Below are 25,953 nucleotides of genomic sequence, written 5' to 3'. Positions count from 1 at the left end.
GAATTACAAATTTAGTAATATGCCCTTGTATTATCAAAGAAAAACTAGTTGTTTCTTACATAAAAGATCGGTACATTCTTAACCATAATTAGGATCAAAGAATTAGGGATTTTGGAGATATGAATTTGGCTTAGAAGTATCTTTGGCCAGTTTCTTAGCCTCTCTCCTCTTCTTGACTTTTCTCGTCTTATCATTGTCACCAAATTTTTCTACCAAACAGGAAAAAAAAAACAAAGAGTCAGAGACGTAATGTAATAATTATCACACAAAAATGACAGCTCCGAAATCAATTGCACCAACAATTCCACAACTTGAGCTATAGTAGATTTTTGATTGAAGTCAAAAAAACCCTTTATATGAATTTGGTACAGTTGTGACTATGAAATCTAGTTGGAGAAAAAGTCAAAATTGTACCTTGTTTCTTCTCTGGGGCATTTACTCGAACAGGTTGTGAGCAGGTTTTTTTGCTTTCACTAGCTTCTTCTTCTTCGCTATCAGAATCTTCCTCTTCAACGTTGCTCCCGCTTGCATTTCCCACGAAGACTCTTCTACCATCTGTCGGAAGTAAAGGTCCGATAACTTTCTTCCGTCGAGCTGCTTCTTCTTTGAGCAACTTCTTCCTTAGCCTCTTTCTCTGCGCTCGACTCGGTTTCTCTGCATTCCCCGATTCACCTCCGATTTCGTTGTCTTCTCCGTTGATGGATGAATTAATTTTCAAGTAATCCTCTATAAAAAAAAAAATTGACTGTGATTTTCCAATTGTAAAATAACTTGTATTAAACGTAAAAAAATACATTAGTCTTACCTGGGTTTATGAGCGTTACATCAAATGGTTCGTCGTCAACAACCTCTACCTGAAAACTCAGAATTAAACAATGGCGTTAACAATTTTATATTTTTTTCTTCAAAAACTCAAATCTTATATATAGAGGATGAGAAAGTACAGGAGACGGAGAAGAGGAAGGAGGAGAAGGTGGGGATGAAGGAGGATAAAGCGTTTGAAGAAGAGCTTCGTGAAACTCCCGACGCTTCTCTTCTCGCCGTCGCATCTTCAAAGATCGCTCATAAACTCGGCAGCGAAATCGCCGTCAGATTCCTAATATGTGCAACTTTTCAATTATTTGTTTTTAGTCCCTCAAGTTTTAGTGGTATTTGTTTTCATGGTTAATAATATTTTAGTATTAGTTGAAATGTAACTAAAATTTCGAGTCACGTAAGCAAAAATGTTTCCATGTTAATATATACTATATTTTTGGCAATTTTCGTAACTTTTGGTCTTCAAATTTGTAACACTAAAATATTCATTAATAATGTTTACTCTCTCATTTGATTTCAGACTAGTTTCTCTCTAACAACAAAATACAATTTACTTAAAAATGCTATTTTGAAAGACATTATTTTAAAACTTCTATCACTTACGATTTGATTTGACAGGCGAACGTTGGTTGCGGAGAGAAAATATGAGCGTTAGAAACGAGTAAGTTTTTTTATTTTCATCCTTCTCGCGGTTAATAATATTTTAGTATTAGTTGAAATGCAACTAAAATGTGGAGTCACGGTGTAACCAAATGTTTCCATGTTAATTACATATTTTTCTAGCAAGGTTCATAACTTTTGGTCTTCAAATTTGTAACACTAACAAGTAACACCTAATATTCATTAATCATGTTTACTCTCTTTTGTAACACTAACACCTAATATACACTAGTTTCTCTCTAACAACAATATACAATTTAATCGAAAAATACTATTTAAAAGACATTATTTTAAAAATTCTGTCACCTAAGATTTGATAGGCTAACGTTGGTCGCCGTTGCCGAGAGAAAATATGAACGTTAGAAACAAGATGTTTTTATTACCGTTATGAACTTATAAAAAAATTATTCTCTTTTAAGTAGAAGGTATGGATTTGGACCCCTATAAATATAAGTGTATACTCCTCTCATTGTTTCGTTCAAAGTTCAAAACCCCTTTAAGCTCTTAAAATTTTTGTCTGCTGTTTAATTCTGTTTCCGACTCCGACCACTGTTTGGTTCTCACTTGCTCATAGACAAACAGAGAGAGGCAGAGAGGCATCATCATTGTAAAAGGTAAGGCTCCTCCGCTCATTTTTTTTTCTTTGTTCTACCACTAGTGTGTTAGAGACTTATTTTATATAGTTTGGAAACATTAATGACCATGTTTTAAAATCCAGCTCCTGTATGTGGGCGTTAAAAACAAAAATTTGAGATAGGGGACTTGAAATGTTGTTGTCTTCATAGTATTATGTTTTGAGGTTCAAAAATGATATAAGATATCGTGAGTTCGGAATATAAGAAACGTTAAAAATTGGTTTCGATATACTGCTCTGTTTCTGCCTAAAATGTAGAACGATTGTTAAGTTCTGATTGAGAAATATATTTTGGTATTATATAATGTCTTAAATGTTTGTTGTTTTTTTGTTTTTGGTTTATTTGATGAAGGATGGACAAACAGAGGAAAAAGGGATTTGACTGTGTAGAGTTGGCAGTGAAACGACAGAAGCTTGATTCGCTTGTGTAATGTCTATATAGTCTGTACTCTGCACGTTGTTCATCTTCCGCTTAATTGGTGCGAGAGACTAAATCTCTATGTATAGTAAGTAGTAGACTAAAAAAACTCTATGGTATACATGTATAGATGAATGTCTAGGGTGCAAGTGTGTGTGTGCTATTATTAGATGTATGTTTAGGGTGCCTGTGTGTGTATTAGATGTATCATGTATGTGTAGGGTGCATGTGTGTTATTATTAGATGTATGTGTAGGGTGCAGGCGTGTGTGTATTAGATGTATGTGTAGGGTGCATGTGTGTGTGTATTAGATGTGTATGTATAGGGTGCAAACGTAGCGACAATACTGAACCCCTCCCCCAACGCAAATGCAAAAACACTAGAATTAAACCACAAACAGAAAACAAAACAACACGTTAGTCGAAACAAAATTTAAACCAGCAAAGTATCAGTGAAAAATATAGTTAAGTTGAAGTGTTGGCACGTATCCACATTAATCTCATAGTAGCCTACAGTTAAAGAATTGACGGTCAGCGGGGATTTAGTCACAAATGTAGTCCAACAACGGTGGTCCAAAAGATAGGAGGCGGACAAATCCCAAATCCAGCACGGTTACAAATCCCAAATTGATCCGCCAAAGGAAACATCTTTTGCTAAAAGTCCACATACATGATCCGCAGACACCGCCTGTCCCAACCACGGTAACCATCCGATCGCAATCACCATTCAAGTCTATATTGCCATAAGTACCAGTCGTTAGCAGTCTTTTTTTGTCTTAATTTATAAAGTTGTTTTTACAAAAAAAATTGGCAGATCATGAAATATTTGATATATTGTTATATAAATCTACTGTTTGAGAAAAACTGTATCCATCTTAAATTTTTGTAAAAGAATAATCCTAATTAGTAACAATAAAAATTTATAAACCCGCCACGGTTGTAACATTATTTGTGTCCTTAAACTCGGTTTCGTTTCTGTGTAGCCCCAAAAACATTATTGTGTTGACGTTGTGTAAAATGGACTTCTCTGACGCCTAGGAAATAAAAAAGGCCTTGACAATAATCTCATTTTTTGTTTGACCTTTTTTTTTTTTGGATAAACATGTTTATTTCCATGATCTCATAAACATGTCTCGCATTTAATAGCAATACTGTATAGTGTTTGTTGAAAGGTAACTACAGTATCGAAAATTCGAAATTGACATAATGTTGTTGTTATGGTCGAGTACCTTAAATATAAGTGAAAGATATATGAAACTAAATGATCATATCAATATATGAATTTCCTCCTATTCTTATTTGATCTATGTGAATTTTGATATTGAACTTTATATATACAAAAACAAGAAATCTGATAAGCACGCACGCTTGAACAATGCACACAGAATCCATTCCTTTAGCTGTTTGGCATTTTGAATCTAATCAGAAATGGGAGAGAAAGAAAAAAACAAGAAGAGATATTTTAAATTTGGTCTTCGGTTTTTTTCTTTTATTGTTGATGAGTGGTAAAAACTCCACCGATTATTTTTCTTTTTTTGCTATAATCAAGTAAAGATTCCGCATCTTCAAACTCATCACAAACCTTGTCTTCATCGATCCTTCCCATCGCCGCACAGCTATAATTTCTCCGAAGATCCATCCGTCGTCTCATCGCCATCGTAGTCTCCACCGAGATTTCTCCGCCGCTCGAGACAAATCTACAACGTTCACGTGTTGTCGTGGCAGAGTTTAAGGTGAAGCTACGAGGGAGAGCGGTGCTTTGAGCTTCGCAGATTTGAAAACTACCGGCAGGTAACCCAAAAACACCGGAGCCACAGCCACCACCACCGCGGATGAAACCGGCGGAGCATGACGTCATGCTACGTATGTAAGCGTCACGTGCCATGATCAAGAAACGAACCGGAGATTTCACCAACCTTGCTAAGTTGCTCTCTTTCTTCATCTCTTTTTTAGCTTTCATTATTTTTAAAAGTGAAACCAAGAAAATGAAATCGAAGATTGAAATAAAAACAGTAAATATAAAAAAGAGCGAGATGCGAGAAGAGAGGATGCCGTGTGTATGGACTTTGTTATAAATGCATTATTTCATTTCAGAGTTTAATTATTAGACTTGGTGTACATATAAATGTATCTAGTTGGATGTTTACAGTTTGGTGATAATTATCTTATTAAAAGTTTACAAATATGAAACTATACTTTGTTTAAGTAGAAAAAAAAAAGATTGAAGTTGCAATTAAGCTATGGGCCGGCAATTTTATTTATTTATTTTTATTAAGTTTCGAAGTAACGTCGTGGACTGTTCTAAGCTAGAAAAATAAGTACCAAGCTCTGGGATTATCCATATTCAAGCTTAACCCTTGCTTACAATATCAATAATTAAACAACAAATTGCCAAGTAGTCCATATGTGATTTAAACACGTTATCAAAAAAATATTAAAGTCGAAATTTTATTATTATTATTGTTAGATGGATTGAGATAGGACACCAAATTTCTTTCATTAAATCAATGACTAAAAATACTGAAATATTACGACGGGATGTGTGAAAGCTTTCATTGGACGAAAAAGAAAAAAAGAGTGTCCAAAAATACTATAGACTGATACTGTCGACTTGATTCCCTTTAATTCAAAGCAGCGATGTTTCAAACCAATTTGTCAAATAAGTATTGGCTACATCTTTGAATTTTTTTTTCTTTCGAAACCGATATTTCACATGGATTCAGGATGTTCGGCAACTTGAAATGAAAGCAATAAATTTCTCGCTGACACTTGTATAATTTCTTATTATAACTTGCATCACCTATAATAAAGTTTTCGAAAGTCAATTTGAAACTTGTACGATTCATAATACATCGGACGAAATATACTAAGAGTCCCAATAGTAACAACGTATTTGATCGTGCAGAACAAATAATTTAGTAGTACGTTACGATTCAACTACAATTTATGCGGAAGAAATATAGGCTGTGATTGGTGAAAGCCTAAAGACGGATTTCAATATGTTTTATAGAAAACTGCACATTTTATCCCAATCAGTATTTTTTGTATGAGTTGCGTTTTTTGCCAGGAAAAAAAAAACCATACGCGGTTTTATTCTTTGGATAATAGCTTAAAACCGCCTTTTCAAACAAACACATCATTTTATATCCTTTTTTATTATTATAAATAGATATTATTTTATCCAAATAAAACAAATATAAATAAAAGAAATAAAAATAACTTCTCTTTCAAGTAAATTATATAGTTTTTATAATTAAACTTGTTTAACTAATTTATCTTTTTCTTTTTTCAATCAAGTATCTATTATTATTTAAAATTATTATTTTTAGTACATGGAATATATTATATATTGTAATAAAATTTTAATTTAATAACATTTAAAAAACATTTACTAATTTATTCATACAAATAGTACTATAGTAGAAAAAATATACAAATCCAAGTGAGATATAATTTTTTGAGTAACACATCTAAACAGTAATTGAAATAATCTATAAGAAATTTTTATTGAAGTTATTAGGTTTTATACAATTAGTATTACTTATGTAAAATATATTTTGTACAAAATCTATGAAAAAATACATTACAATTATAATTTATATTAAATATATACAAAAATAAATTATTTATTTATTAATAAAAATAAATTAAAATATATAAATATACTAGTTATTAATAAAAAAATATGAAATCCGCACTGCAAATAGTTTTTCACCAATCAAACATTATTTTGTGCCGTTTATTTTGCATTAACCGCATTTGTCCTGCAAATATATTTGTTTCGCACGTACCGCAGTTTAACCGTACCGTACTATCAAATTGGTTGTCCCGCACTATCAAATCCGTTGTTACCATTCAGACCCATAATTGCGGGACAAGTGCAGTTTAAACAAAATAAGCGGTACGGGATAATATTTGATTTGTGAAAAAAAATTGTGGTTCATAATATATAACAATACTAAAATTACTTATATATGCATACTAAAATTATTTTTATGTATTACATTTTGAAATTTCTTTTAAAGATAAATGAAAAAAAGATTTTTTTTTTTTAAAATGCATTCTAAAACTGTTTGAACGAGAGAAAAAAAAGAAAGAAAAGACACATAAATTTTTTGTTTAATAAAATATGTGTTAGTTTTTCAACATGATTTATTCAACATAAGTTATATGTTAAAATTACACGTAAAAGACAAGAAACACTTTTATTGGAGAGTGTTATCGGCGGCTCTTAGCACTGGTAGTGAACTAAACCGTAGAGGAATCCCTATTGATGCTACATGCCAACGTTGCTATCTAGACATCGAAACAATCAATCATATCCTATTTGATTGCCCTTATGCTAGCACAGCTTGGCGCCTATCCGGCCTACCATTAGGATGTGGATCAACAACATTGAAGAAAACGTCAAAACGCTACTATTGATGTATAACTCGGCAATGGATGTGGATCAACAACATTTACCATTTTGGATTGGTTGGTAACTGTGGAAATCAAGGAATGATCTCATCTTCAACAAGGTTAGTTGGGAACCGAGGGAGGTAATCAACAAGACTAGTGACGATGTTACAGAGTGGTTAACAGCAACATGTATCTCCAATACCTCCAGGCGGCGATCAGCTACATTGCGTAATACTCAGACATTCCGTTGGAAACCACCTCCAGACAATGCAATCAAGGTAAACTTTGATGGAAGTTTCCTTTATCAGAATGGTAGTATTGGGGCGGGATGGATAATATGGGATGCAAGGGGAACATATATGCTATCTGGAAGCTCTAAACTAAAACAAGCATCAACCCCTCTTGAAGCTGAAGGGATAGCACTGCTACATGCACTCCAATTGACCTGGTGTCGAGGTTACCGTGATGTAATCCTAGAAGGTGATTGTAAGGCGCTAGATGATCTTCTACACAAGCGATCTACAAATATAACCATGGAACATCTCCTAGTAGATATCCGCAGTTGGGCGGATCACTTTAACTCGATTTCATTCTTACTTGTTGAAAGAGAATGTAATTAGGCTGCTGATAAGTTAGCTAAAGCAGCTCACCATCAAACACAAACTGCTCAAGTCTTTTTCTATCCTCCATTGTATTTACAGAGCTGTTTGTTTCATGACTATGTACCAATTTCTGATTAATAAAAACCAAGACGTAAAAAAAAAAAAAAAGACAAGAAACAGTTTAATCACACACAAGGAAAAAAAAAGTTATATGTTAAAAAAATATTGTGTGTGCGTTTTTCAAATAACGCACGGTATAGGCAGTAACAAGTAGTTAGTGCGGTCCATGACGAACATGAAACCTAGAAAACCGCAACTAACAATTTTTTTTTTTTTTAGAAAAACGCAAATTACAATTATTTTGCTGATTGGTGTCTAAAATAAATTTCACAAAAACGTGCTTTCAAATACTGTACGCACTCCTAATGTCTCCATTCATTGTCTAAATGTTTGATTTTACATCTTTGACAACAAGAAAGAACAAAAGAACCAAAAAAAGGACCCCATTTCTATCTATATTTTTGATTTATGACTTGGGCTTAATATCCTAACATGTACGAAGGCCGCGTGCAACGTTTTTGTTTACGTATCATTCAGAAGCCTTATATATAGCCCAACGGTTCAATGTATCCAACGATCGCGATGAGCCGATGCTGTTGTATGACTTGGCAGATATCCGGAAAAATAAATCACTTTCATGATTCATCATGTTTAAATATTTTACATATCTGTTATATAAAAAAAAGAGATAAATAAATAGACAACTAAATAACTCATTTCTAAATTTAATAATCAGAAGAAAAAATAGAAAAACCAGATGCACAACAGTAATATATGTCGTGATCTAAAATTTAATAATCAAAAACACTAAAACAGTATAGAACAACAACCCTAAACAGCCTGTCCTTATGGTCCTAGTATCACATAGAAACTTCCCTTTATTAGTTAAACATACTAATTGTATGATTATTATCTTCTAGTAATTGGTTTTTTTTTTTAACATCACAATCAGTCTCAAATATCACATGACACTAGTCGTTATTACAAAACACGTCACATCGAATTAAAACTCTTGCCGGTCCGCTTTAAGTTTACTAGTTTGACCGGGAAACTCAAATCAACACCGAAATCATTCATTGCCTCTCTATTGATAATGATAACATAATGAATTCGTATATTTATATTTGAAATTTAAATAAGACAAAAATATTATAAAAGATGAAACCAAATATTGGTGATCTTTTCTTTCTATTCTGATTTTTTTGTTTTACAACATTTATTGGGGTTTTGATATCAGTAACACATAATTCAAAGTGAATCCGTGTTGTTATTTTAAAAATTTGAAAAATGTGTTTGGAATATCAAAGTTTCTGCATTATCTGGCATGGTACTCAACTCCAAAAGAAAAACAACACATGGGTCTCAGATCTCTCTGCTGACACTCCCCATCAATTTTCGCTTATTACTAAAAATTATCTTCATTAATTTAGTTTAAATCTGTATTAAAAACATTCAAACACTACTTAATTAAAATTAAATCTCGATAAGTAGTGGTGACAGAGCAGAGCAGTCAAAGGACGGAGCCAACCGAGACACGATCGAGGCGTACAGTCAAAGCAACATCACACATATACACACACTGTCATGGTCAAATGTCTAGCTGGAGCTTTTACATGTCACGAGCCCCACATCCCTTTATTTACACTTTTTCCTCTTTTCTTTTTCGTGCCAATCTAGGAATTAACACTTTAACGCCTACCTAATGGAGTATATAAAAGAAATTGCTAGTATTTTTAAAAAGTTACATACAAGAAGATGATCATAAACCCTGATTTCCGGATTTCTCAAAGTAATAATTATAACCCATTTCAATATTCTAAAGGGAGAAAAGAGTAATGCTTTGTTATCTTATAAGTATATTTTATTACTACAGAGTCTACAGTATTTTTCCTAAGTAAATATAGAAAAATCAGGGGCTGCTTTGCTTAGTAGGCTTAATATATAGCAGTGAAAATGAATGATTCAAATAAAGAAGGTTTAAGTGAGAAATTAGGCCTTGAAATTATCATCGCACGTGCCCTAACCTGTCCTCGTGGTATTTGGAGTTTAGTGGTAAACTGTGAGGAACTCTTCGCAGCTTTTTTGACTTACGTGCGAGATTTTCTTTGCTCATCATTCAATATGACAATTATACCCCTCGTTTTGTATCAGGTTAGCAAAATCACACACAGTGTTAGTTTCAGTAAAAAAAAAAAAAAAAAGAAATGTGAAGAGAATGCTCTGTTAAGAAACATGGAATTTAAAGGTTTATACTTTGGTCTGTAACTGTAAATCAGTTAAATTAGTTGTAGATATAGTTGTCTTCTTGTTTAGACAAGACTCACATTTGATAAAAAAAATAACTACAGGACAACTATGAGTCAAAAGAAAAACAAAGGACAAAACGGGAATTTAAGCACAGGATTTGAGCTTGCACGTGTGGCGCATGGGTCAAGATGACTCGATAACCGGCTATAGCCTGTGAATTCTCGGTCAACACAATCTGTATCTTTTGTCCTTTTAAATTTAATTATGTTGTCATCTTTTTAATTTTTATTGTTTTCCCTTGAGAGCAAAAAAGAGAAAATCTTTGGACCAAACGAAAAGAAACGTTTCCTTTTTAATTTGTCTCTTTGCTTTAATAATTTCCTTCTCACCGAAACACCACAACACAACCCATTCTTCTTCTTCTTCTTCAATCTTCTTCCATCTTCACATATTCATCATTTGTGTTTTTCTTAAATTCTATCAAAATTTACCTTCTTCTTTTTCTGTTCTTAGATTTCAGAGTTCACTCTCGATCTGTTCTTTACTTTTTAACTTAAACTCTCTTAATTCTTCTGGAACAATCCAGATATTTTTTTGGTTAGCTGGTGAGGGGAAGCATTAATCATGTATTTATGATACACTGCTGTATTATTATTATTACTATTTACGTGAGTTGAATGTTTCCTTTTTGACCCATTTTTTAAAAAAAAAAACAAAGGAAGGAAGAAGAAGAAAGGCTCTGTTTTTTGTTTCTTAAGGGGTGAATTTGTCGAAAATGCCAATGTTTCAGCCTTCGAAGAACGGTGGGTTGGACGGGCATATCTTAGATCTACACACGGCGGTTAAAGACGGTGTTCTCGGTGGTTGCGGCGGCGGCGGAGATGGGAAAATTGTGGTGGTTGTTGACGACGAGAAGAAGCAATTGGATTTGAAGAAGATGATTTCCGATCTCGAATTACCTGAAATACCCTCTGTTTTCATCTGTCCCATCTCTCTTGAGCCGATGCAAGATCCAGTCACCTTGTGTACTGGTCAAACTTACGAGAGGTCAAACATTCTCAAATGGTTCAAATTAGGGCACTGTACTTGCCCTACGACGATGCAAGAGCTTTGGGACGATTTAGTCACTCCTAACAAGACGCTTCACCAGTTGATCTACACTTGGTTTTCTCAAAAGTATGTGTTGATGAAGAAACGTTCCGAAGACGTGCAAGGACGAGCCATTGAGATTTTGGGCACGTTGAGAAAGGCTAAAGGGAAAGCAAAGGTTCATGCTTTAAGCGAGCTTAAGCAAGTTGTGATGGCTCACGCAGTCGCTAAGAAGACTGTTGTTGATGAAGGTGGAGTCTTTGTCATCTCTTCTCTTTTAAGTCCTTTTACTTCTCACGCTCTTGGATCTGAGGCTATTGCGATTCTCGTTAATCTTGAGCTTGATTCTGATTCCAAAGCTGGGTTGATGCAACCAGCGAGGGTTTCTTTGATGGTTGATATGTTGAGTGATGGTTCTATTGAAACCAAAATCAACTGTGCTAGACTGATTGGGAGGTTGGTGGAGGAGAAAAGTTTTAGAGCAGAGCTTGTTTCTAGTCACAGTTTACTTGTTGGGTTAATGAGATTGGTTAAAGATAGGAGACGAAGAAACGGAGTTTCACCTGCGTTGACGTTGCTCAGATCGGTTTCGGTTCATAAACAAGTTAGGAACTTGATGGTTAAGGTTGGAGCAGTTCCTCAGTTGGTTGATGTATTGCCATGTTTAGATCCTGAGAGTTTAGAATCAGCTCTGTTCGTGTTGGATTCGTTGTGTTTGGAAAGCGAAGGGAGGATCGCTTTGAAAGATTCGGTTAACACGATTCCGAATACAGTTAGGTTACTGATGAGAGTATCTGAGAAGTGCACAAACTACGCGATTTCGATCCTTTGGTCAGTTTGCAAATTAGCTTCTGAAGAATGTTCGTCTCTTGCTGTTGAAGTTGGTTTGGCTGCAAAGCTTCTGCTTGTGATCCAAAGTGGATGTGATCCAGCTTTGAAGCAACGTTCCGCTGAGTTATTGAAGCTATGTAGTCTACACTTTTCAGACACAATGTTTATCTCCAAATGTAAACTCACAAGAACAATCCAATAAATCAAGTTTTCACCCTCTCGAGTCAATGATCAACGCAAGATTTGGCCCATGTAGTTGATGTATATAGATGAAGATTTCAAGCTATTTGATCTGGTGGTAAACATTCGCAGGAGAAGCTTTAGGAGGTTGAAACGAGTTTGGTCAGTTAATGGAATAATCGTTAAGATGAAGCAAAATGTATAGATGTTTTTGTTGTGAAATTGGTTCAATATTTAGTAGAAAAATAGATTTGAAGAAAGGAATCATTTTTTTTGGCCTCTTGTTGTACTTCTTTTGAGTCTTAATTGAAAAAGTATTAGGGTGTGAATGGTTGCAGCGGTTGGGGCGGATAAATCCATTTGAGGACTGGACTGCTTTTTATTTACCATTAAGTAAATGTAGTACCCAGTGGTGCAGTTCAAATAAAGTAGAGACAAGACCGCAACGGACCAACTGCGGACCGCTTTTACATGCAAATAGAGTTAGTCCGCAGCGGTCTGTAGTCCGTCTTAAAAATAAAACAGTCTAGACCGCAGATGAATTTGGCCGCCCTGACCGCAATTAGTATTCAAACTCTTAGTCTCTGAATCCTTTTTCTTGGCATATGAATTTGATGACACTCTTAAATACCATAATGGTTATGTTGCACAAAAAAAAGAAATGTAAGAAAAGACCAAATCTTGATTGAGGAAATAAATCAAGTGATCATTGGTAGAACAGTAGGTGGGTCTCAGATTTGTGGAGGGGCACACAAAGAAAAAGAAAAAAAAAGTCTTTCTATGAACATGCAGTGGTATGATTTGATTCACTGTGCAAAATGAACGATTGATAAGAAAGGGATGATTTGACTTGTGACTCGTTACAACTGTTTGTTTGTCCAATAAGACACGTTTATCTCTCTGTTCTTACATAACTGTCTGTTTTTTATTTAATTGGATATGAGACTCTGAACATATCTGTGTGAAACATTGTATCTCAACGCGTGTGATGTCACTGATGTGAGAGCTCTTGTCTGGAAATATAATCTAACCAGTTTACCAATCTTGGAAAAGATATTGTGTTTTTTTGACCAAAAATAATTGGCGTTAATGGAAGCTTCTGAGATAACTTACGATGGGCCTCTTAATATGGGCTTTTATATAGATCCAGTAATACTTAAGACGGTGAATCTTCGTTGGATCTAAATTGGAATTACACGCCCAAACGACGAAATCGTTTGAGATATTAATAAAAGATTTAAATTTAGATATTATTAAGATTAGCTTAAGAAGTTAAGATTGATTAAGACGGACCTCTCTCATCCATTATCTCTCTATTTCTCAAGCTTTTGCTTTTGGTTCGGAGCTGTTAAAAAAAAGATCACGATCGCAGCTTGTTGTGAAGATAAAGAGATATGGCTTGGTTAGCTAGATCCATTGCGAACTCACTCAAACTAGATGAGGACGATGAAGATAATCAGAAGCAACGAGTTGGTGGTGGTGACGAGACCGGAACGAATAAATCGATATCGGATTCACAGTCTCCTCGAGGCGTTAAGGAAGACATCACCGAACTAACCAAGACCTTGAGAAGCCAGTTTTGGGGAGTAGCTTCGTTCCTCTCTCCACCACCGCCTTCGTCTCCGGATCTTAAGGAGAGAACAGATCACGCGAGGAAAGGTGGAGATGAGGATGAGGATCTGATTGCTGGGATTAGGAACGATTTCGCGGAGATTGGTGGGAGATTCAGGACTGGGATTTCGAAACTCTCTGGGAACTTACCTGTTTCTGAGTTGAGGACTGGGATTTCTAAGCTCTCTGGAAACTTACCTGTTTCTGAGTTCACTAAGATTGCTTCGAATTTTTTACAATTGAGCTCAGAAGATGTGGATTTGAAGGATTACGACAAGGATCTTGGAGTCACAGAGGAATTAGTTGCTTTTGTCAAGGATCTTGCGATGCATCCTGAGACTTGGTTGGATTTTCCTATACCTGATGAGGAAGATGATAGCTTTAATGGTAAGTTTCTGTTTAATCTTTCTTACTCAGTCTCTGAGCTAATAAAACTAAAAGAATAGTGTGAGTTTGTTTCAGTTTATATGATTTCATGATTGGTATTGGTTTGTTTGTTTTCTCTTTTTGGAATTAAATTGATGTCAAGTTATTGCAGACTTTGAGATGACCGATGCTCAACATGAGCATGCCTTGGCCGTGGAGAGGTTTGCACCGAGCTTGGCTTCTTTGAGAATTGAGCTTTGCCCTGAATATATGAGTGAGAATTGCTTCTGGAGGATTTACTTTGTTCTTGTGCATCCTCAACTCAGTAAAGACGATGCCTTGCTTCTGTCTACTCCTCAGGTAATGTGGATTCTCAACTCCATTGCTCTTCTTGATAATATAATAATGGTAATCGAATTTGTGTCAAAACAGTGATCCTCATTATATTGAATAGTACAGTCAATCAGGTTTCCTGGGATAAAGTTAGGTAATTTATTGTTCCTGTCACTAATTTTTTATTTGCCTTTGCATATGAAAAGGTACTCGAAGCAAGAGCAATGTTATCCCACGAACTACAGAAAATAAACATATTACCTATGGAAGCAGGGAGTTCTGAGGCTAATGCAGGCATTGTGGAAACTCTTGCTGTGCCTTATGAACCTTTACCAGAAACAGCAACTGTCAGAATCGTAAGTACAACCGAGTCATCCCACTTTGAAACAGACAAGCACCCAATTGAGAGCAAGGAGATACAAATTGTTGACAAATCTCTCATTGAAGAGACTGCTTCTTCATCTAAATTAATCAATGTGCAAGTGGATGACGAGGAAGAAGACGATGCAGATGATTGGTTGAACGATGAAGAGACTTCATCTGTCAGCGCCATTGAAGGAAGAGCAAACACAAATCATCCTCTTGGTGAAGACGACGAAGATGTATCATTCAGTGATTTAGAAGAAGAAGAAGACGAAGGAGACGTCAAGGTGAGTTACAAGAAAGTTACCAACTCTGGTTCTGATTCTTCAAACAAAAATTCACCAGATTGGGTTCAGCTAGAAGAGGTGAAAGTGAAGAAAGAATCAAACGACTGGCTTAACGTCGATAAATTGTGATGTGATGAGAATGTCATCCAGTGTTCTTGAATCTTTTTCGTAATATTATAACCCATCAAGTCTGAGTCATCTTCCAAATATACGATCCTATTGCTGTAAATATTCTTCAACCCCATATATGAAGGCCCATAATAGAAACTGGCATTTTTATATAGAAGACAAATTGTGTCTGATTGCAAGATAAAAATGAACAAAATTTCTGAGTAACGCAGGACAACAGTAACAAAACTGGACTTTCTTTGTCTGGTTCCAGATAAAACAATCGTAATGTAACCAAGAAAAAGATACAACAATCGTAAAAAGCTTGTGCCAGTTATACTAACTACGACGTAGTCTTGGTTCTTCTGCAACTATAATTTTAGTCTGTATTTTTAAATTTTAATACCTCTCATATTTTTTACCGCCGGCTCTACCGCCGCGACCTCTGTTAAACTTATTAACCGGTTCTCTCTTACTCTTGTACCCTCCTCGATCTATCTTCAGAGCAACGTTGGGAGGATCCGAGAAACCGAACGTAGCCGCAACATCCTGCACAAGAAAACAAAGATTTCTAGTTAACGTTTAAGGCAGAAAACAGAAACAGATTGTATTCCCGATTTCATGACATTTCCTTATGTTGGGTATTATGCTGCGGATTTCATTACTTTGATATCGAGTCGGTGAACATCAAATACATTTTTCATCTTTTGAGAATCATATCCTGCAATGTAAGTCTTGTATGCTTCTTTTGCTGACTCCTTCAATGCATCGTTATCATTTATCAAGTTCTCCTGCAATAACATTTTAAATAAATCTCTCAACTTTGTCTCGTCAGTGTAGTAAACCTTTTAAGAAAGAGCAAAAATATTTTACCAAAAAAGATTTCACATTGAGCAGTTTATCTTCTTCAAATTCATGTTCCTCAATGGGAATTTTTTCCGCCTGCAAAAAACAATATGTTGATTCTCTATTCAAAATTTCTAAAATTTGAATAATTTTATTGAATGAAAACAATTACCTTGAGATGCTGAATAAACTGCAACTCATTTGGGGTTAGGACAAGCAGAGCCTTTCCTTTTGCTCCTTCACCACGAGCGGTTCTACCAACTCTATGAATATACGTCTAGATAATAAGAGAGTAACATTTCAGACAATGAGTGATTTCTTAACACTAATTCTCACAACGGATTTGCCAAAAAACTAAGCAACATACCTTAGCGTCTTCAGGTGGATCATACTGCACAATCCAGTCCTATACAAGCACACAATAATCAGGCACAGAGATTTGATTAAAGATCAACCAATTCAGACATTTTCTAAGTTCAGAATGTGGAGGAAGCATACCACATGGGGAATATCAAGACCACGGGAAGCAACATCAGTACACAACAGAATACCCGTTTCCGCTTTATTAAATTGGAAAAATATTGAGCTTCGTTTGGTCTGGTCCATCCCTCTACGGATTTCAAGGCAATCTATTTTGATATATCGACAGAGTTCCGCATGGAACTTTGTCGATTTGCATGTAGAGAAAAACACCATGATTTTCTTTTTCCCAAGGAACCTCTTCAAGAAACTCACTAAAAAAATTAATCGCTTAGCAGTTGGCACAACGCAATAACCTTGCTCCAAGCCTTCATTAGTAACCTACAGTTTCCAGTTTCCACAAAATGAAAAAGGCTTGTGTCGGCAATAAAGTAAAATGTGAGTAAAGATAATAATATAGGTTGTGCTGATTTTTACCTCTTTTCGTCCTTCATCCACATCGATATAAACAAAAGGTTCTTTAAGTGACACCAGAGCAAGATCCTCAACCTGATAGTTTAATTGAATTCCACGAAGTTGATTAAACTGACACTAGTAAGAAATAAGTGACAAAACTATATTGATTGGTAAACAAACCTGGGAAGTCTGTGTGGCGGAAAACAGGGACGTCTGCCTTGTCTGCAGCAATACAAAAGATGGTTTATATATCTCTAGGATTAACTTAAAACAATGTCTACCTATTGGACTTTCTCACTATGCAAGCTACCTTTGGTAAAAGCTTGATAATCTTTTTCAGGTCTTCTTCAAAGTTCTGTTCCAAGATCCTATCAGCCTCATCCATTACAAGATACTGCAATGTAACACAGAATAAGAAATTGCAATAAAGCAAAACCAATGACGATACCAGTAGAAACAGAAAATAGAAATCAGAATTTGTGGTTATAAACAACCTTCAAGTTCTTGAATACAAAACCATTTGTGTTTTGAAGGTGGTCGAGAAGTCTTCCAGGGGTAGCAACTAACAAATTAACACCTTTGACAAGAATCTCAGTTTCTTTCTTTCTGTTCTCACCGCCAATAACCTTTCCCACAGTCTGTGAATGATACTTGAGAAGGTCTTTGGCTACGAGAAAAGACTGAAACATAAATGATGTGTAAGATGAGTATCATCATCATTCATCACAATGGGGTAAAATGATATAGGAAGAAAAGGAGTGAGAGAGAAATTAAGGACCTGAATAGCAAGCTCTCTGGTTGGGCAAATGATGATAACACCAGTACCGTTGCGAGGAGAAAAGCTGACATTGTAAAGAAGCTCGATAGCAGGAATAAGAAAAGCTAAGGTTTTACCAGAACCAGTCCTGGCAGCTCCAAGCACATCTTTCCCCTCCATCAATCGTGGAATTGCTTTAGCTTGTATCTGCAAAAAAATAAACAAATTTGAATCATCATCATCATCATCATTGTTCTTAAAAAAAAAAAAATAATAAATAAATAAACATCATATTCAATTTACAAAGTGGTTGTAACCTCAGTCAAGAATTTGAAACCAAACTCTTTGATAGATTTAAGAGTTTTATCAGATAACCCCAATGACTCGAACGTTTTACTAGACATCATTCCATCCCCACTAGTTTCCTCCCCTTTCTCTTCTTCTTCTTCTTCTTCTTCTTCCTCTAGGCTATTGTCTTCTTCTTCTTCCTCTAGGCTATTGTCTTCTTCTTCTTTTGACTTCACAATATTCACATCCTTGTTCTTTTTCTTCTTCTTCTTCTTGGGCTCTTCATCATTGCTAACAGCTGTCACCGCTGCTTCCTTCTCTTCGTCATCTCCACGCTGCTTAAGCTTCTTCTTCTTATTGGGTTCGTCGTGGATTAAGATTGATTCCTTCTCTTGCTTAATTGCTAGCTTCTTTAGTATCTTCTTCTTCGCTTCATCTCTTTCTCTTTTTCTACTCTTCTTCTGCTGCTCCATATCCAAATCCACATCCACATCCGCCATATTTGTTGTCAAATCCAAAGCGAAACCCAAAAAATCCAACACTAGGATTTACAAATAGAGGTAGGTAGGGCTCGGAATCGAGAGAGTGTGTTCTTAATTCTAATGGCTGCTCGGCTCTGCTCTGCTCTATCGGCGTCCGTCGCAATTAGTTAGGGTTTTATAAAAAAGCTCTCTCAATTTCTTTCAAAATTTTAGTTTTCCGATAATACCCTTGCCTTGACCTTTTTTTTAATCTTCTTTTTTTTTTTTTTTTACTGTAAAGTGTAAACCAACTAATATTGTCCAAGTTCTTCAAATTCAAATTAGTTAAAAACCAAACCGCAATATTTAAATTCTTCATTAAACCCACCAAATTGATTCGGAACCGAACTTAAGCAACCGTTGTGACGTGATGTTTTGCAACCGTTGCATCCAAGTTCTAAAAGTTATAAGAAAAAAAAAAAGGATACAAAAAAAGGAAATTAGGATTAATATCTTCCCAACGTTCAAAAATTATTTTCTTTTAAGTTTTTTTTTCCTTTTTTATGTTAACCGTTGGAAAAGCGCAAACCGACCTAACATGACATAATACAGTTTGTGTCTATATAACCTACCTCAGAGCAGAGTAGAAGAGATACGACACCAAATCGATTGCTCCGTCTTTCATCTCTCAAATTCAATCATCGGAACAAACAAAAAAAAAAAAAAAAAAAAAAAAAAGAAGACGACTCCTTTGTTTCCTCTCTCTCTCTCTTTTTCTTCTTCTACTACTTTGATGATCTATCCAAATTCAATATGTTTCGTTTCTTGCGCCTGACTCCATGGATCTCTCTATCTAAGCCCGCAACTTGCAAATCTGTATTCTAAAAGGTTAAATATCTATCTTTCCTCTTTCGTTTTGTTTTTGTTTCAATTTAATCTCATGGGTTCTTTTTTCATTACGAATTCTTTTGTTTTTACCATATTCGTAATCTCATCATGGGTTGTTTTCCTCGATTTTTGAATTTTAGAGAGAAAATAACTGCAAAATCTCTTTATAATAAAGATTTGTTTTCTTCTTTCTTCGGAGGTTACATACAAAAGCGTGTACTGCAATGCTCTTCACCGACTTTCTTCAAACTCGCCGCCGGCTCCCCGACGAGATTGGTGTTGTTAAAAGAGTGTCCATAGAAAAAGAGACCACCGAGTCAAAGAAGCAGCCCAACACAAACAACTGTTTATTTGATTGTGGGTTTCCAACTCAAAACCAATTGGCAGAGACCCATATCTTATATATACCATTTAAGATTCTACTCAACTTTCAACGTGGGATATTGTATCACTAATATGCCCCCTCGAGATGATGGTTCTTCTAAACATCAATCTCGGTATGATTGGGCATGAATCGGCGGGCCAACTATTGGGCCGGACCGATTGTGGATTGGATTGAGCATGTGCGGACCAGGTTTTGATACCATATTAGATTGTGGGCTTACAACTCAAAACCAATTGGCAATGAGTGGAGATGTTCATATCTTATATATACCACTTAAAATCCTACTCAACTTCCAATGTGGGATATTGTATTCCTAATACACTTAGTTGGATTTCCAACTCACTAGTCAAAAAGCCCAATACGGAAAGTCTGCTTCAACCAACCTATCGTCCCTTCCCCAACAATTCCTGAACCAGGTAATTTGGTCTTTTCATCTCCTTATTTTTTATTATTAAAGAAAATTTTACTACTCCGTTAAAAACTAATTGAAAACTTTAAACTTAAATACTAAACTACAAAAAACACTAACGAAAATTAACTGGATTTTGGATGCAGTTTGTTAGACATTCCATAAGTTCAACTTGTTTCTGCTATGTTTAATGTATATTTAGTATTTTTTAAGTTTAAAGTTTTAAACAATTAATACTAAAATTTTAAAATAAGTTTTCTTAATATAATATTTTTTAAAAATGTAACTTAAATACTAAACTACGAAAAACTAACTAGATTTTGGATGCGGTTTTGTTAGACATTCCACAAATTTGATTTGTTTCCGTTATGTTATATTATTTATTAAAGTTCAAAACAATTACTACTAAAATGTTGGCATTAAACTTTTGAATATAACATTAAAAAATAATTAAATACTTTAAACTTCAACTAAACTATAAAAATAAACACGGAAAACTAATTGGATTTTGGATGTAGTTTGTTAGATATTCCACAAATTCGACTTGTTTCTGCTATGTTATGTTTATTTTGTATTTTAAAGTTTAAAGTTCAAAATACTACTAAAAGGTTAGCATTGAACTTTTGAATATAACATTAAAAAATTATCAAAAACTTTAAACTTAAATACTAAACTACAAAAAAAACACTACAAAAAACTAACTGGATTTTGGATGCAGTTTGTTAGACATTCCATAAATTCAACTTGTTTATGTTAATTTTATGTTTATTTAGTATTTTTAAGTTTACAGTTCAAAAATAAGTAAAAACTTTTAACTTAAATATTAAACTATAAAAAACACTACATAAAACTACCTGGATACAGCTTGTTAAACTTATGTTTTATGTTTATTTAGTATTTTAAAATTTAAAACCCCCCACCACTATAGACACACCACGGTGGATGTTCTAAGAACAAAAGAATGTCAGTCTTGGTCGAATGAATCTATCTCATTAGTTCACATCTAAAAGACCAAGACTAATTATACGAAATATTCATTTTATAGTCTACAAACCTTCTTATTCATTTCTTTATTTTTAACCAATCAAAATCTTCTATACATTATCTTGTTTAAAATCAAAATTAAATTAAAAAACAAAACAGATTAAAAAAACAAATTCTGTATATATTTTTTTAAAGAAAGTTAAATATTGGTTTGGTTTAGATTTTACAATTAGAATGAAATGATGTATCGGTTTGAGTTTACAAATAAGGTGATTAGGGTTTAGATTTTACAATTAAAACAAAATTATATGTCGGTTTGGGTTTACAAATGAAGTGATTAGGGTTTAGATTTTACAATTAAAACGAAATTATATGTCGGTTTGGGTTTACAAATGAAGTGATTAGAGTTTAGATTTTACAATTAAAACGAAATTATATGTCGGTTTGGGTTTACAAATGAAATAGTTAGGGTTTAGATTTTACAATTAGAACGAAATTATATGTCGATTTGGGTTTACAAATGAGATGGTTAGAGTTTATATTTTACAATTATAATGAAATTATATGTTGGTTTAGATTTACAAATAAGATGGTTAGGGTTTAGAGTTTACAATTATAATGAAATTATATATCGGTTTGAGTTTATAAATAAGCGGTTTAAATTTTTAATTTTATAATAATTTATACAGATTTTGTTTTTTTATTTTATAAGAAAATAAATGAATAAATTATTAAATGTATTATGATATGTCATATTTTTATTGAATAAAATAAGGAGAAGTGAACAAAAGAATTCACTCCTTGAAGTGAACAAAAGGATTCACTTTAGTACTGAACCCAATAATTGTTCTATTTACAATGATAATCACGAAAACGAGAGAAACTAAATTAAACACGTCACAACGATTTTATCGACGATGATAACCTCTCTAATTTAGACCAAAACATTCTCCCAATCGACGACTTAGTTTTGTCTCGCAGCTCCACACTATTATCACTCGTTGAACCCATCCTCATCGGCATCATCCCAACCGCTTTAACCGCTGACACAACCGCTCCACCCAGTTCTCGTACAACCGCTTCGACCGCGTTCGGATCCGTTTCACCACCATTCACATCGGTAACATAAAACGAACCAACCGCAATATCACCTTGAGTACTCATCTCAGCTCTCGTTATCGACAAACCGTTTTCTCTCACAACTCTGGTCACATCCGACAACAAACCCATCTTGTTCTCTGTCCGAATCTCAAGTTTCAAACCTCGCGAAGCCCGTCTCGAAATCGCAGCAACCAAACAATGTCTTAGTCTCTCTCTTTGCACCTCCGTTTCTAACGTGCAACCATTCTTCTTCCTTATGAAATATTCTTGCTCCGCCGTGGACCCTTTAGCTCCGGCGACTGCGTGAAACACTACGAATTGTAACTCTTTTAAAGCACACACCGTGTCGAAAAGTAGTTTTGGCCTGTCTCTACACTTAACGTTCACCATGGAATAACCATTACATGCCTCGATCGCTACGTGTATCCTCTCGCACCTTCCTCTCCACAAAGCATCGCACCTGTCACATTCAAGGTAACATCATGTATCGAAACCGAAGCTTATTTTGGTGATTAGTACTTGGTATAAACGCGAACGCACCTGTCACCACTGAAGCAATCGCAATCGGAGCAGTTCTCATAGTCTCCTTCGGCGTACATTAGCTCATGAAGTCGTCTCTCAGTGTGATCCCACTCGACCGGAGCTCCTTTAGCCTCGACGATCCTCACGACGACGCGAGACTCATCGCCGACTATATGATGGGCCTCCATGACGGTATCCAGATGATCTTTTACTTGGGCCTTTCTTATCGGGTCAATAATAGGTCCACCGTTAAACCCATCGTCTAGATAAATCACCATGGCCGCTCGCTCGTGGTGGGTCCATGCAACAGCGGCTGTCACGTGACATCCAATATCGGAAAGTACGGCAGAGATTTCGGACAGTAGACCCGGTCTGTTTATTCCGGTTATCTCAAACGCCGTATGCTCTGTACACACGTGGCGTTGTTGCACCTCACGTTTTAGATGACTCTGCATCTCCTTTGTTATACCTCCCGTTCTACTAGAACATATTGCCTGAAAACAACAAAAACACACACACTTATATTGGTTGTGTTGATGAGGTAATTAGATACGTCCAACAACAGCAAACAAAAAAAAACTTTACACGAGGCTGTTTTTTCTAAAGAGTTGGTCAAAATTAAATCAAGTCAGTGATTTTTTAGGTGTAATTTACTAATGATTAGGTAGGTGTATTTTACTAATGATTTTTTTTAGATGTCACACCTGTTGAATGTAGAGAATAAGGCTTCGGTCTGTGAGCTTATTCCCGAGTTGGTCCGTCACGTGAAACACTAACAAAGATAAATTTTCAGATGTGATAATATATATGTGGTCCTCCAATGATGACATGTGAAATTGATGATGATGACGACTTACCATCCATGAACCATTCACCGTCGGATGAGATGTAAGATTTGGAGATAACGAGATCGAGATCAGCCAGAACTTGAACCACGTCCAGTAATATCCCGTACTTGTTCGCGCTATCTACCTACATATTTCAACCACATGATTAATTATCGCTAATTAGTCATCATTATCTATGAGAAAGCAAATTATCAAGAGCTTTAGTATTAAAATATACCTTAACAAGTGTGCACTCTGGGTCCGAGTCGTTGTCTACGCAAACCCTAATTAGTGTACAAAACCAGCAAATATTAAGATTACAAAAAACTCGTAACAAAAAAATGAACAATAAGTATAATAACCTCGTTTTAAAAAAAAAGTACAATAACCTCGTTTACCTGGGAGGATTGATTCTCTCGACTAGTGATTCGATCTCGGAATCAATCCGAGGCTGATAAGCTATCTCCATCATCTTATTAACCAGCTCTCACAAATCCGACCTATATATATATATGTGCATACTCATAAACAAGTTTTTAATTAGTTGAGGAAGAAGAAGAGGAGCAAAAATTTTTACCAAAAAAAAAAAGAAAAAGAAGAGGAGCAATGTATCAAAATTTGTTTGTTATATATATACTTCCACGATGTAAACGAGGTTAAAAATATAATTATAGGAGTAATCAAACATTAAAGTTAAAAAAGATAAATAAAGAAGAAGTCGCCGATTCCTTCGGTTCAGAATAAAATCTAAACCATATATTAAAATTATTATTTTACAAAACAAAAATCTGAGACAATTAAGCTGTTTTTATCCCTTTCTGAATCAAAATTATTACTTGAGAATTCTGTCCTTTCGGTTGTTAGATTAAAGATTAATCTCAGCTTGAAATTTATTGAAAAATCACCCAAAAAAAATTATAATTAACAAACTAACTATACTAACCATCAATTAATTATATTCTGTATATGTATTAATAACAGTTTTTGCTTTTTTTTTTTTATTTTCTTCTCACCACCACTACTTCCCAACCTTCAGTTACTACCTCCAACCACCGGGTTCCAACCATCATCTCCAGCCCGTTGGGTTCTGGCCACTATCTGCGTCCGTCGGATTCAGGCCACCACCTCTGACCGCCGCTGAATTCTGGTCACTACCTTCAGCCGCCGGCCAACAGCCACCACCCTCTACTCTACATAAAAGACTAAACTGGTAATTTTATTTTACCTTTATCCTGATTTTCTAATTTTTTTAAATATGATGCTATATTCTTCTATGATTTTTTTTTATTTTGGTCACTCACCTAATTTACCCATAACGAAAATTAAGATAGACTCATGAAAAAAAGAAAGATATTAAAAATAAAAATATTAAAAAAAAAGATATAAATTTTGTAAGATGATGAGGTGTATTAGCAACCAACACAAGATTTGCCACATGTAACATTATAAAGCCACGTGGCAAGATGGGTGGACTCTGAGGTCTGAGCTCGCCTCTTTAAAATCGTAAGAATCAAGCTGTCCACGTGTCGGTCTTCCATTTCAGGTGGTTTTTTCTTTTTATTTCGTCTACAGACTCTACACAAAATATAAAGATTGAAAAATGTTTTTACAACTCATTTATTTGTGATTTCAGCTGGAACAAGAAAGGTAAAACAAATCTGTTTACATTCATAAATGCAAAGATGTTTATGTGGGTTACACAAAACGTGGCCCGACCACACACACAAACAGAGGCCACTCCAGTTGTAGTTTACCTTTCTAGTGGTTTATACAACTTATGTCCTGTCAGAAGAAATAAACTTTGAAATCAGTTAATATTTTATTAACTTGACATTCTCCACGTTAGAATGGTGTTTACACCATTTTTAGGATTCTATTGTTCAAATTAGAATGGTGCTTATATTATCTTTAAGATCCTAGAGTTAGACTTGCTCCGAGGAAGAAGATTAAGGAAGGATGTGCTTCTTAGGGTTTTATTATTCTCCTTGAGTTTGCAAAAACGTGAAATACAAGGCACTTACTACATTGTTACATATTGTTTGTATGAATCGCATCGCCTCCTACAGTAAACAAACATTGTGCTTCCTTGCAAACATTTGTCCAAGCTCTTCTTAGTTAAGGTCGGAGATTTACATTAAACATCCCAAAAATATTTTAGGGAGATTATGAAGAATCAGAGCTCTTTTCAGTGGCGGCTTCCTTTGCAGCAACAACAGCTTCTTCTCCTTCAAGCTTCTCCTTCCAGTATTGATCAAGCGGAGGCCCAAATATTGCTTTCCCTGAAACCACTCCAATCCTACAACGCAACAAACAAACAAAACCTCTCTATTCAGATTGCTGATTCACAATTGTTAATTAATGACTTTGCTCAGGTTAACAAATTTCAGGAGATCTGACAATTTGGAATTTGATTAAGCCAATTTCACACAGATCCTTATCTAATATGCTTAAATTGAAGTCCGATCCTCAAAAATTATCTCGAATTCTACCAATGTGTAGAATATATATATATGCTCAGATCGATTCTAATAAGTAACTTAGTCGAAACTGAGTAATCTACAAAGCGAATAAGCAAAACCAGATCTTCTTCAGTCAAGATTTTAG

At 34.9% G+C, this 25,953-nt stretch overlaps 6 protein-coding genes and 1 long non-coding RNA gene across 9 annotated transcripts; 3 read left to right on the top strand and 4 right to left on the bottom strand.

The window, feature by feature from the left end:
* Positions 1–10: 10 nt before the first annotated feature.
* LOC104762784 (uncharacterized) lies at positions 11–1,145 on the bottom strand. The gene is made up of 4 exons (XM_010486146.3): positions 945–1,145; positions 806–854; positions 415–726; positions 11–209 (listed from the first exon to the last, which is right to left on the bottom strand). Exons 1-4 carry the CDS (start codon positions 1,047–1,049, stop codon positions 103–105), a joined length of 573 nt encoding a protein of 190 aa, XP_010484448.1. The 5' UTR covers positions 1,050–1,145; the 3' UTR covers positions 11–102.
* An 807-nt stretch (positions 1,146–1,952) lies between these two features.
* Positions 1,953–3,454, top strand: LOC104762783 (uncharacterized). The gene is made up of 2 exons (XR_763634.2): positions 1,953–2,090; positions 2,463–3,454. It is a non-coding gene; the product is annotated as an uncharacterized LOC104762783 (long non-coding RNA).
* A 347-nt stretch (positions 3,455–3,801) lies between these two features.
* Positions 3,802–4,627, bottom strand: LOC104762782 (uncharacterized). Its single transcript, XM_010486145.2, has one exon. The coding sequence runs from the start codon at positions 4,485–4,487 to the stop codon at positions 4,017–4,019; it is 471 nt and encodes a 156-aa protein (XP_010484447.1). The 5' UTR covers positions 4,488–4,627; the 3' UTR covers positions 3,802–4,016.
* A 5,499-nt stretch (positions 4,628–10,126) lies between these two features.
* Positions 10,127–12,266, top strand: LOC104763675 (U-box domain-containing protein 31). The gene has a single exon (XM_087497454.1). The coding sequence runs from the start codon at positions 10,613–10,615 to the stop codon at positions 11,957–11,959; it is 1,347 nt and encodes a 448-aa protein (XP_087353580.1). The 5' UTR covers positions 10,127–10,612; the 3' UTR covers positions 11,960–12,266.
* Positions 12,267–13,152: 886 nt separating this feature from the next.
* Positions 13,153–15,183, top strand: LOC104762781 (uncharacterized). Its single transcript, XM_010486143.3, has 3 exons — positions 13,153–13,935; positions 14,087–14,274; positions 14,454–15,183. The coding sequence occupies exons 1-3, from the start codon at positions 13,332–13,334 to the stop codon at positions 15,024–15,026; spliced, it is 1,365 nt and encodes a 454-aa protein (XP_010484445.2). The 5' UTR covers positions 13,153–13,331; the 3' UTR covers positions 15,027–15,183.
* Positions 15,156–18,556, bottom strand: LOC104762780 (DEAD-box ATP-dependent RNA helicase 27). The gene is made up of 12 exons (XM_010486142.3): positions 17,802–18,556; positions 17,506–17,691; positions 17,222–17,407; positions 17,038–17,121; positions 16,908–16,949; positions 16,749–16,820; positions 16,350–16,652; positions 16,219–16,257; positions 16,024–16,128; positions 15,879–15,947; positions 15,671–15,796; positions 15,156–15,554 (listed from the first exon to the last, which is right to left on the bottom strand). Exons 1-12 carry the CDS (start codon positions 18,270–18,272, stop codon positions 15,405–15,407), a joined length of 1,833 nt encoding a protein of 610 aa, XP_010484444.1. The 5' UTR covers positions 18,273–18,556; the 3' UTR covers positions 15,156–15,404.
* Positions 18,557–21,635: 3,079 nt separating this feature from the next.
* LOC104762778 (ACT domain-containing protein ACR1-like) lies at positions 21,636–24,400 on the bottom strand. Of its 3 annotated transcripts, XM_019239897.2 has the most exons (7): positions 24,363–24,400; positions 23,748–23,849; positions 23,588–23,633; positions 23,380–23,494; positions 23,227–23,294; positions 22,541–23,016; positions 21,636–22,460 (listed from the first exon to the last, which is right to left on the bottom strand). In XM_019239897.2, the coding sequence occupies exons 2-7, from the start codon at positions 23,819–23,821 to the stop codon at positions 21,797–21,799; spliced, it is 1,443 nt and encodes a 480-aa protein (XP_019095442.1). In that variant the 5' UTR covers positions 23,822–23,849; positions 24,363–24,400; the 3' UTR covers positions 21,636–21,796. The 3 variants fall into 3 exon arrangements, with proteins under 3 accessions (XP_019095442.1, XP_087354508.1, XP_087354509.1); XM_087498382.1 differs by lacking the exon at positions 24,363–24,400 and having other exon boundaries at positions 23,748–24,254; XM_087498383.1 differs by lacking the exons at positions 23,227–23,294; positions 24,363–24,400 and having other exon boundaries at positions 23,748–24,254.
* Between the last annotated feature and the right edge of the window lie 1,553 nt (positions 24,401–25,953).

This window comes from Camelina sativa, chromosome 18 (genome assembly GCF_030686135.1).
Source record: "Camelina sativa cultivar CO46 ecotype springtype chromosome 18, ASM3068613v1".
NCBI classification, from domain to species: Eukaryota; Viridiplantae; Streptophyta; class Magnoliopsida; order Brassicales; family Brassicaceae; genus Camelina; species Camelina sativa.
This window is presented reverse-complemented; position numbering and strand designations above follow the sequence as displayed.